The sequence below is a fragment of the Colias croceus genome, chromosome 20 (genome assembly GCF_905220415.1).
Source record: "Colias croceus chromosome 20, ilColCroc2.1".
Taxonomy (NCBI): Eukaryota; Metazoa; Arthropoda; class Insecta; order Lepidoptera; family Pieridae; genus Colias; species Colias croceus.
In genome coordinates, this window is record NC_059556.1 from 535,014 (window position 1) to 547,615 (window position 12,602).

The 12,602-nt window shown below is 34.9% G+C and overlaps 1 protein-coding gene across 1 annotated transcript in view; it reads left to right on the forward strand.

Moving 5' to 3' along the window:
* LOC123701008 (dystrophin-like) overlaps positions 1-12,602 on the forward strand; it is a 335,833-nt gene that overhangs the window by 318,022 nt on the left and 5,209 nt on the right. Inside the window, exons 13-24 of the mRNA XM_045648414.1 lie at positions 4,371-4,630; positions 4,994-5,152; positions 5,669-5,805; positions 6,928-7,046; positions 7,442-7,611; positions 8,091-8,172; positions 8,442-8,574; positions 8,822-9,053; positions 9,782-9,893; positions 10,111-10,231; positions 10,719-10,863; positions 11,434-11,574. Of these exons, the coding sequence (XP_045504370.1) occupies positions 4,371-4,630; positions 4,994-5,152; positions 5,669-5,805; positions 6,928-7,046; positions 7,442-7,611; positions 8,091-8,172; positions 8,442-8,574; positions 8,822-9,053; positions 9,782-9,893; positions 10,111-10,231; positions 10,719-10,863; positions 11,434-11,574 (1,811 nt within the window). The remainder of the gene's footprint in view (positions 1-4,370; positions 4,631-4,993; positions 5,153-5,668; positions 5,806-6,927; positions 7,047-7,441; positions 7,612-8,090; positions 8,173-8,441; positions 8,575-8,821; positions 9,054-9,781; positions 9,894-10,110; positions 10,232-10,718; positions 10,864-11,433; positions 11,575-12,602) is intronic.

A 12,602-nucleotide genomic window follows, 5' to 3' on the forward strand; every position in this document is an offset into this window, starting at 1 on the left:
ATGTAGCAACCCTGAATACCTATGTTATTCCAAATTATGCAATATAACCTATAAAACTGTTTAATCACGCACTGATTAATTTCGAAATCAAAGCCCGAAGCCGGCAAGTTGTTATGAATTTATATTATTAAATTTATAAATAAACCGCGGAGAATGCAGTTTCAATTATTTTGTAAGCCTTTACCTGTTAAATGATAAAAAGACTCAAAAGAACTGAGTTTAACGACCAGTGGCTTATTTTAACCCAAATAAGGTGTATCACGCTTCATTAGGGCATGTCTAGTCGTTCCGGAGATTAACCGTCACAAACAAACGATCAGACAAATCGTTGTTTTATCATAGATCCCGTGTATTCTTACAAATATTTCATTAGTGTTACAAGTATTATTGGTGTTAGTGCTTTATCTATTGTTCTAATTAGTAAGATGTTACTACATGAATATTTTTTACATATACTTACGTTATTGTCTGAAATTTATCAACTATTGATGCGCAATTAGTATATAACAACAATATAGAAGTAGCATACCATCACTACATAGTACATAGTATAAAACAAAGTCGCTTTTTCTGTCCCTATATTCCTACTCAAACTCAAACTCAAACATTTATTTATTCAATTAGACTTCTTCGAGAAGCACTTTTGAAACGTTAATACATATTTTTACGTATGTTTAAATCTTTAAAACTACGCAACGGACTTCGATGCGTTTTTTTCAATACATTGATTCTCTAGGAAGGTTTTTAGTATATGATTTATTAGATTTTAGACAAAGCGGACAAAGCCGCGGGAGGAAAGCTAGTTCTACATAAGATAGAATCACAGTACATTTTGATTAGCATTTAATCTATGTTAGCCTAGCCCCCGATATATCGAACAATATATAAAAAAAAGCCGTGGGTTAAAAGTAATATGAAGATAAAATGGGCCGTAATGTAATATCATACGTCCCAGAAGAGGGACAAAATATCTTTGCCCCAAAATAGACAAGCGCTGATAATCCTTATTATGCGATGCGGAAAATTATTTTTACGATCGCTATATTTTATTTTGTTTTGTGCTGGATAGTTTTAGATACCTATATAGGTCTAATGTTATGATCAATTTTAAGACGTCAAAGAATAAATTAATAACGTATATTAGATAATAAATAATTTAACTAGGTAAGTAGTACTGAACTAAAAGACAATCATAGATTCAAATTCGAATTTATGAAAAGGACGTATTCATATAATAAAACATTGAGGATCAAATACCACGGGTTCAAATTTAAATATATTATATTATATTACTATATACTATAATCTATAGGTACTTCTATACTTATATTATAAAGCTGAAGAGTTTGTTTGTTTGAACGCGCTAATCTCAGGAACTACTGGTCTGATTTAAAAAATTATTTCGGTGTTAGATAGCCCATTTATCGAGGAAGGCTATAGGCTATATATCATCACGCTAAGACCAACAGGAGGGGTGCCACGCGGGTGAAATCGCGCGGCGCGGCTAGTATAGAATAAAATTTCTAATCAAGTTTCAAAAGCTCAATTAACGCTTATAAGGAAAATGTATTTGATGCGACATTATTAAATTGATAATTCGTCCAGAAAAGGTCACGCTAAGACCTGGTTTATTAATATAAAACTGTTTGATCCTTTATTATTGGAATAAAAGATCAGAGGATTGTCTAAGAGGATACTTCAATCGAATTGAAAACTATGGAGGGTTTCTACTTGGAAATCGTACAATAGATGATTTTACAAATTAACGTTAACTCAGAGCTTATGATACATAAGTTTTAATAGTATTAACTATAAACAATTTATTAAATAAGCTAAGCATAGTTATAATTAAGAATGTTATTATTATAGACTGCTTGTTATGTATAGGTTCCTTAATAATACTTAAATCGTACTTATTTATTAGGTATTAAATTTCGCAGTGGTTGCTGAATGGTTATCCCCTTTGAAAAATTAGGCAGAATTTCATACATTTTTATTTATTTTTTCACTTTTTAGGACAGTATAATTATTGTATATTCATGCATTCTCCTGCCAAATGCTCTCAATAAAAGCATTATAAATTTAACAATGAGAAAAAAACAATGTCTGGTTTTGAAGTATGCATTATGCAGTCTATTTCATTCGTTTTAATACACTTGTTATTGTAAAGACCTTTTCAACAATGAAAGGGTATGGTCTCACATCGTGACTGGTACCGTGTGGTCTGGGTATCGGAGTCGTGGATCATTTCCAAGTTCCTAGCCCTGGCTGTAGGGCTGTCACCATATATGTTATAGTGGCTTTGTGATTTCATTCTCATTTGAAATTAATTCATTCTCAGTTGACGACGCGGTTGGTGCAGTGGTAAAGTAACTGCCTACTGAGCCGACGGTCCCGGGTTCGATCCCCGGTCAGGGCAAATATTTGTGTGATGAACTCAATTATTTGTTCTTGGGTCTGGGTGTTATTATCTATATATGTATTTATTAAATATTATATTTATCGTCGCCTAGTACCCACAACACAAGCCTTAATTGAGCTTACTGTGGGACTAGGTCGATTTGTGTAATAATGTCCTATAATGTCCTATTTGTCATGACTTATGAAATAATTAGTTAATTGGTAGATAGAGTTGTTGTAAATGCTCTATATCCTTGTCAATGTTCGAGGTTTATAGCAATATTATTTTATTATGCTTAGGAGTTAGGGACGAACGATAGGGTTGTCACTATATCGGTTTTAAATGATTTAAACAATGATCTCATACAAACTTGAGATTTTTAAAATAATATAGTATGCATAATAATAAAAGATCCATTCTATAGTACACGAGCGGTCCTTTTCTATACTATTTTATGTCTATTCAACAAGACAAGGTTTTTCTCTAGGCAGGTAATGTTAATATATAAACTCAAGGCTTTACTTTCACAGATGTTGTTGGCATTTAATCAGACAGTGAAAGTTTGTATTTGCTAGGGTTTACTTTGAGTTTCCAGAACTGTTATTGTAGGTACTGTTCTTTAATTTGCTACGTAATAAACTTTAGAATAAACTTCTTGTAATGTGTTTTAGGAACTGTGTAAATACTTAATAGCTGCCGCTAGTCGTCGATAAGTCTTTATTGCGATGACTATTACAATAATGAATAAGTAATTTATTATTTATCATTATTTTTTACTTCATAGTAATAGACGTAGAAACACTTAGTATCAAGTATTAGATATTGAAGGTAATCAGACAGAAATCATAAAAAAAATTACGCAGTTTAAAATATTTTTGTTAAATTGAAATACCTATCTAATCTGTCTTCCTAATATGACATAACTGTCCCCAGCATAAATAGGGTCCATCCCGCGTGTGGCGCCCATGCGGCAGGCATGCGCATGCTGCTTGAATACCAAGCATGCTAACATAAGCATGACATACTGTGTCGATTGACGCTTTAATGGGCGCGTGATACGAATTGTGAAATAATTCTCTGAACGGCGTTAGGATTTTAATAAAAGTCACGTTCCGATACAAAATACGTTTGGTTATTGCTAATTCACGTTATTTACGAAATATTGTAGTCGTTTAGAAAATTATTTTGAAACGATTTTTGTTCATTTTCAGGGTTATTTTATAGCGTTTTGTATGAGACCTTTTCCTTTTGTACTTATTATGATGTAAAGGTAATTTTTAAAATACTTGTATGTACATATTTATACTTTTAATATAGCTGTGAGAGTGTAGGTATTCATTCCAATCTTCCTTATAAATATTAATTTTCAAACTTACATACAGTAATACATATACGTATTAAATATCCTCTGTGAACCTGAAAGTACTGGTCGTGCAAGTTATATCCAGACGACCTAGGAAACTTAAGATGTCACCCAAGGCTTGACACACAAGGTTATAATGACTTTAACCATTCTATTAATAAATAAATGTACCGAAGTCTATAAATAATTATACCTAGGTTCTACGTTGGCTAATAAAGATCTCTTCCAGGCAACTTCGGGATATAAACGATACGATTATACAGGCGCAATTCATACAAAAAAATCCAACCCTGATTATTTATTTTTATATCTTTTAATGACTCCATTAATCACAATAAATGTCGTCGGAAAATGTCGATATCTAACACATTATTTTAATAAAGGTCCTACACTAATTTATACTTAATAGCTATTAGTAATTATATTATCTTTTAATTAGGTTTTCTCTCGTGTGAAATTGTTGGTATGTTTTATTATTACCTAACGTCTAAAATCTTGAGATTAGATTTAAAAAGGCTTTCTTCCAATTTCAAATTGTACATGTATTTAATTTATTTTTTACCTTTCTAAACCAGCATTAAATCAATTAATACTTTTCGTTTGCAGCGCGTTCGTCAATTCACAACATCGCTCGATGAGCTTGCGTCCCGCGTGCAAGCGGCCGAAGCAGCTAGGGCGACATGGAGGGCGCCGGGCGACGCGCGGGATGCGAGGGCGCAGCTAGACGCCGTGTCGCGGGCCAGGGCGCAGATCCCGCCGCTGAGGAGACAGGTGGACGAGCTGAGGGCGCAGGCGCAGGCGTTGGCCAGGGATAACGTTCAATTGCCTGAACATCTTGTGGGCAGATTGGATGATTTGAATACGAGGTTTGTTGGAATACTTTATTGGTGTCAGTTTTTGACAGTAAATTTTATAAAAATACATATCTAATTGATGCTAATCTTTATTCATAATTAATATTTGTTCATAAAAAAATATATGTGATAAGTTACTTTGAATTTCCGGATGTGTGGATATTAATCAAGATTCAAGAGTCTTTCATAAAGCTAGGCTACCTACAACATTTTCTTGTCAAAACATTAACGTGAATCGAATTGAAAAAATTTAATTCACTAACAAAGACGTCTTTTACTTTTCCAAATTATCATTCTAACCTCCTCCTGAATTTCAGAAAAGGTATTTCCTCAGCTAATGACACTTCTTCAACCATACTATTTTACCTTTTCCAGGATATCAGCGCTAACCTCCGGGGGCGAGGAGCGCGCGCGGCAGTTGGCCGGCGTCGCCCGGGACGGGGGCGCGGGCGCGGCGCAGGGCTTCCTCGCCGGCTCGGTGCGCCCGCCCTGGGAGCGAGCGGTCACCCCGGCGAACGTACCTTATTATATTAAGTGAGTTTTTTTTCAAAATGTTCTAGTGAAGATTGTTTATTGAAGTCATTAATAACATTAACTTGTGAAAGTTCTTTACGTGTAATATTGTGACGATTATTGTGTCTACCATCACTATTGTTACATTCCTATCGTATTTAATAGCAGTATCATCTTTATATTTGAAAGAAATCGTATAATCGTAATTTGAAGTAGAAACATTACCTGTTTATTATAATCACTATTAACAGCATCCTAGTCATAAAAAATAACATGTTCATTCGAGTTTTTGTTATGATCATCATTATTTAATTTGTTATCATCAGCATCATTACTAACTTCATCTTTGTCATAATCGTTATGAATACCTTTATTTGCCTCATTAACTCTATTTTCTTCATCATCATTATTACAATTATTACCGTTGTTAGTACATCAGCCTGTTTTATTTCCACTACAATTAAATTAGGCTACAATGACAATACAGGCGTGCTACTTGTATTAATGACTAACTTTTATGTTTGTGTGTTTCCACAGCCATGAACTAGAAACGACTCATTGGGATCATCCCAAAATGATAGAACTAATGAATTCACTCGCCGATTTGAACGAGGTTCGATTCTCGGCGTACAGGACAGCACTCAAATTAAGAACTGTGCAGAAAGCTTTGTGCAGTAAGTATTGTGTATATAAGTGTATAAGTGAAAATATTTAATGATTTTTCTTTTTCATTTTCTTCTCATGCCCCTGCCATGATCTCTCTTGATTAGAAATTAGATTCTGAAAATAGACATTCTAGAAATTACATTTGACTTACTTTTCAAAGCCAAATTTTCAATTAATTGAAATAGATTTAAAAAAAAATAATTAATTATAGTATTTTTGGTGTCATAGCATTCAAAGCAGACGATGGAAGAAGAATTTGCAAATTTTAAATAATAAAAAAACAGCGATCAATTTAATTTTTAACCGACTTCAAAAAAAAGGAGGAGGTTATCAATTCGGCCGGTATATATTTTTTTTTTTTTTTTTTTATGTATGTACACCGATTACTCCGAGGTTTCTGAACCGATTTACGTGATTCTTTTTTTGTTCGATGCGGGATGGTGTCGAATTGGTCCCATAAAAATTTTATTCGGCTAAGCCTAGTAGTTTTTATTTTATGAGCATTTTTGTCTGTACTCGATGACTTAATTTCAATGTAGCAAGTAACTTTGATTCACTTCCCGGTAACCGATTGAGCTGAAATTTTGTATACGAATGTAAATTGGATAGCGATGAAACATTATCATGATATGGAGCTGATCTGATGATGGAATCGGAAGGTGGCCATAGGAACTCAGTAATATATTGACTCAACTTTATCGAGTTTGGGCTCGTTTGATTCGTGTTGAAAAATACACTAAAAAGTATTAAATAAAAATAACTGCGTTAAAAACAACCGACTTCAAAAACGGAAAAGTAAGAAATAAAAAAGATTTGATATTATTAATTACTACATATTATTTTTATGTGCTATTTATTAAATAGGTTTGAAGTCGGTGCCAAACACTAAGCACTTAGTATTAAGCCCATGCACCGACATCAAACCTTTTTAGTAAATAGCACATAAAAATAATATGTAGTAATTAATAATATCAAATCTTTTTTATTTCTTACTTTTCCGTTTTTGAAGTCGGTTGTTTTTAACGCAGTTATTTTTATAAAATCCATGCTTTACTCTGGCAACACCTTTTTAATATTTTATGTTGCCTTAAATGATCAAAAAATTTAATTATTTTTAAAAATTTCCCTAGTGCACATGCTCCAACTACCCGCAGCGTTAGAAGCGTTCGACTCGCACGGTCTGCGCGCGCAGAATGACCGCCTCATCGACATACCCGATATGATCACTGTGCTCACTTCTTTGTATGAGGTATGTTATTAATTGGGTTTTGGTATAGTCTGTGGATTAAGACGTGAGATTTTTTTTTGCTCGTAGCCTACGAAAACCTATGGATATTCATTCTTTAAATGTAAAATAAATATTGGAATGTTTCTCATGATATTTGTACAGAGTTTTTTTTTTTTTATATTCCGGAAGTTCCAAAATATCGCTGTCAATTAATAGTTCTATTACTCAATTTTAATAAAAAAACAAACTTTCCACCTAATTACAACATAGGTTGTTATTCGTGTACAAATATAATTCCTTAGGCAACAAACACTAAAAAGAAACAAAAATTTACACATTTTTTTTTAAGAATCACCTATCAGGTTATAATTACAGTATTCCAAATGACACATTAATCAATTTCTCCGTTCATCCAGGTGATAGCAGCAGAAAACCCGAGTCTAGTGAACGTGCCGCTGTGCCTGGACCTGTCCATCAACTGGCTGCTGAACGTGTACGACAGCCAGCGCACGGGGCAGATCCGCGTGTTGAGCTTCAAGGTGGGGCTCGTGCTGCTCGCCAAGGGGCATCTGGAGGAGAAGTACCGGTGAGTGTAGGGGCAAACTGGTTAGAGAAGTCGACGTTTTGTTTCATACTACATACTATACAAGTAACAATTTCAGTGCAAATAGCTTTTGAAACATTGAAAATTATAGTAGGATGTAGTAGAATTACACTAACTGGAAAAGGAATATTATGTAACAAAAAATGCCTGATATTTTATAAAATAATGGTATTAATGTGATAGATCAAGAAATAGACGAAAATACATATCTGGATTTTACAAAAGCATTTCACAAGGTGAGTCTTTTGCTGCTACTTAAAAAGTTGACAAATGGTAGCAATTATGGACTTACGCTATAGTTGTGTGCAACTTACTTAGACAATATAACGTTAAAAGTTATAGTTAATGACGTTGAATCATATCCCTTTGTATTAATTTGCTTGAAGCCACTTTGGGTGTTCGCCAAGGTTCGGCCCATTTTATTTTTAATTGATTGCTGATTATATCGATTTATATTTCAGGTACTTATTCCGTTTAATAGCAGACCCGTCGTGTCGCGCTGATCAAAGGAAATTGGGACTCTTGTTACATGACTGTATACAGGTAATTATTTTCACATGTCAAAATTATTAATTATTTTCAGCCTATACATATAAGATACATGTTATCGATGCATCTTTGTGATCAGTTTCTGCACATGCCAGTTTCGTGTAGATGTTTTCTTTTATTAATTATTCATGAATAAAATTTAACTGGCTTTTTTCAGTTTGAATCACCGACTATTTGTTTTTTTTTTATTCAAACCTCTTATTTAATTGACTCACAGTTCAGAATAGAATTATTATCATTAATTTTAAACCCTATCTTTACAGGTACCACGACAACTAGGTGAAGTAGCAGCATTCGGAGGGTCGAACATCGAGCCCTCCGTGCGGAGCTGCTTCGAGCAAGCCTCCGTCGCGGCCAAGGAGGGCAATAAGGGCAGCACTCTTGATAGGAAGACTGGTGAGTTCTCTTCATGGGAAAAAAAAATTGTTGGAGTATTAAGAGGTTCTATGTCATGGAGATACATCGTCGTCACAAGCTTTAAAATTTTTTCATTAGAGAATAACTTTGTTCGACCATTCCGATACTGTTTCGAGCAGCGATAAAAGTTGATCGATTGTTTCCTTTTTTCACTTTTTCGTTTTGTTCTTGTGTTTTTTTTTTGTGGTGTGTTCTTTTTCATACATTTTTTTTTATTTTTCTCCAGTGGACAAAGAAAAAGACAAAGAGAAGGAGTCACAAGAGAAGGAGCGTACCCTCGAGCGCGACGCGGACGGCCAGGTGCAGCACATAGAAGCGTTCCACTTCCTGCAGTGGCTGCAGAAGGAGCCGCAGTCCATGGTGTGGCTCCCCGTGCTGCACCGCCTCGCTGCTGCGGAGAGCGCCAAGCACCAGGCCAAGTGCAACATCTGCAAGGAGTACCCCATCGTGGGCTTCCGGTGAGCTTCCACCTGCTGCAGGAACAACACAGAAAAGGAAGGCAGCCAAGTCAAGTCTAACATGGCTATATTTAACCCCATTGAGTTCCCTAATAGAGAAAATACCAAGGGCTGACATTACTACATAATACTGACCAGACTGTCCTTTTATTTTGTTCCATAGCTCCATAAGTTCGAATTAGTAGCGCGTACACTTCCATACCAATAGAAAATTGTATTAAAATGATGTTTATTACCTACCTGTTTATCCCGTTTTCACCCGACCCGGACAAAAACAAAAGATAGCAAATTATATCACCACAAAATTCCTACTTGTTATAAAATTTTATAAATACAATATATTATACAGTATATCTATTAAAAGCAAGCTCGCCAATAATTCAACTTTCTTCTTTTTTACAAACAATAACATGCGAACACACATACACCCACACACACTCACACACACACTCACACACACACACACACATCCATTCTACCAATTTTTAGAGTATTTTTATTTTTATGTATTACCTTATTTTTTAAGCTTTCTTTTAATTGTTAATGCCTAGTAATTGTTATGGAAGAGAAGCGCCTTCTAACACAAGTGAAATTTATCACTTAAGTCTTAAATGAAGGCACTTACCTCCAACCCGAGATGAAAACTTGTTTAAAAGAAATAAACAATTTTATTATTATTTTATTTTATTTATAACTTTCATCTTTATAACATTCTCAATCTTTTTCAGATACCGCTGCCTCAAATGTTTCAACTTCGACATGTGCCAGAAGTGCTTCTTCAGCGGCAGGAAAGCAAAGAACCATAAGCTCACTCATCCCATGCAGGAATACTGCACTGCGGTAAAGATTTTTTAACAATTAATTCTTAGTTATAGCTGTTTTCCAAAAAAAATGCGCTCACATCAGCTGCAAATTACTTATGAAATGAACAAATAGAACCATATTATAGTGTCTTTCGTTCATTCATTTCTGCTTCTCTTAACGCAATATCTACGAGATCTGTGTTAACACAAGCTTTAAAGCTTAGCCTGTTAAATTAATTTGTTTCTCTTTCCAGACCACATCAGGAGAAGACGTTCGTGACTTTACCCGAGCTCTGCGCAATAAGTTCAAGTCTGCTAGATACTTCAAGAAACATCCTAGAGTTGGATATCTTCCTGTTCAAACTGTACTTGAAGGTAATTTTCAGTGATATTGTTAAATTTATACGAATCACTGTCATGATCATTATCACTTTTGCCAACACATTTTCATCAATACAATTATACTACCTTTGTCATTTACATCACTTCTATCATAATCATCATCATTGTCATGATCATCGTCCCCCTTATTGTGATTATTATTGTCATCATTTTCATCGCATTTACTGTTACCATCATCATCACCATCATCACTATCATTTCTTCCACTATGTCTACTTTTACTTTCATCACTACTTAGTAGTAGTAATAATTTACTTCTGCTATAATCTCTATCACCACTTATGATATAATTTCTTTTTCTTTTTCTTTACCGCTGTAGTGTTTATAGTGGTGATAAACACTATCGTTATCACTATTACCACTATCATCATCATTCCAGCGATCATCATCAAGAGTCACCAAAACGTAAAACCATCTCGAATAAATAAATAAAATCTATATTATAAAAATCTCTCCACAGGTGACGCATTAGAATCCCCGGCCCCCTCCCCGCAGCACGGAGCGGGCACTGCGAGTGCGGACGACATGCACTCGCGTCTCGAGCTCTACGCGACACGACTTGCGCAAGTGGAACTCGGCGCACGACCTGCTGATACACCGGATAGGTGAGATAATTAACTTTTATTTATTATCTGTGTGTCTAGTTGATAATCGTCTATCCGTGAACTATTTGTGATAGTATAGGTAGTTAAATTCATTTTTAAACTTTTGGTACTAAGTTTTTTTAATTAGTAACTGATTGAATTTTTGCCAATGATGACATTTTTTTATAATTATTGTTTAACTCAATAAATTTCCATTTATTACGTGTTAAAGTTATTTCATTAGTCAATAATTATGAAACAGTTGAATTCGAAAATTGAGTGTCAATTTTTGAATAATACCACTTGATATAATAACGAACAATACCACCATAATTACACTTTTTTCTATTCTTTATAAATTTATATTTATAAAGCATTTGAATGTCATAAAACCAAAAAATATAAATTAATACCACTTGGTCCTTCGAGCCGGATCTTACCTTTATTGTTGGTCCTTCGAGTCGGATCTGCATATTTTTTAGTTATTTAAGCTAGTCAGTCGTCTAGAATACATTCAGTTCTTCCTCTCGATGCTCGCCAGCTGATCTAATTTGATCCTTCGAGCCGTATTAAATAAAGTTGAATTTGCAGCGACGAGGAGCACCAGCTGATCGCTCAGTACTGCGCGTCGCTGAACGGTGGAGCTGACGGCGAGGAAGCCCCGCGCTCGCCCGTGCAGGTCGTCTCCATCATACACCGCGAGCAACGCCACGAGCTGGAGGCCATGATCCGGTGCGTGTTGCTCTGCAGTACTGTGGTCAATGCCAATGCTATAGTCCTTTTCAGCTATGATGATTCCTGTGACACTTCATCGTGTTCCGAATTACGTATTTTATATTTAAAACGCCAAAATAATTTTAGTGCATAATATTTTTATTTTATGGCGGCATTAATACCAAAAATATAAAAATGAGACATCTTAAGCTTATAAATCAAAAACAGTATTGTTTAGTTTAATATAATGAAAAATAAAATAAAATAACACAAAAATATAATACCTACGCAACTTGTGTACATGAAATGGATCGTTGAAAAATCATAGAGTTGGAAAATCATATAATCGGCGCCCATCTTGTGATCGTTTGTCAATCGAGTCAATCGTCTGTAGGAGTGCGTCAGCCTTGTATACAAGTTGCATTTTTATATTGATACTTTCCGTGGTATTCTGCTATTGTTACTAATTGTTATAATTGTTGACTTTTTGTTGCTGTTGTTTGCTAAGTTTCCTTAGTTAATTGATGGCGAAATGCCGAAAAAACTAATTTTGGTACATTATTCAAATCGATTTCATTTCCATATAAAATATTATCGATTATCGGAAACAATTGATATGATTTCAGTACAGACATCTCTACACGTGTCAAAAATCGATGTGTCACAGAAATCATCTTAGGTGGAAAGGACTATAGTGCAAAAATTGGACCCCCCAACCTTTAACCGCCTCCTTGGTACAGTGGTTGACGCGTGAGCGTAGCACCGAGGGGTCCTGGGTTCGATTCCCCGTGGAGACGAAGAAAAAAAATGTCTCGGTCTGGTAGGACACAGAAGGCTGATCACTTACTTGTCCCTAAAGAAAAAAATCGATCAGTGAAACAGATGTATGTATCATCTGCCCCTTACCCCACTTGGGGACACGAGACTTCACACAACCTTCGTGAGATCGCGCACTTCGCTGAAGATCATCATAACATGCAAACAAACGTTCATTTTTAGATAATATCCATCGGAGAAAGGGGCTAAGCAAACATTACACACAGATT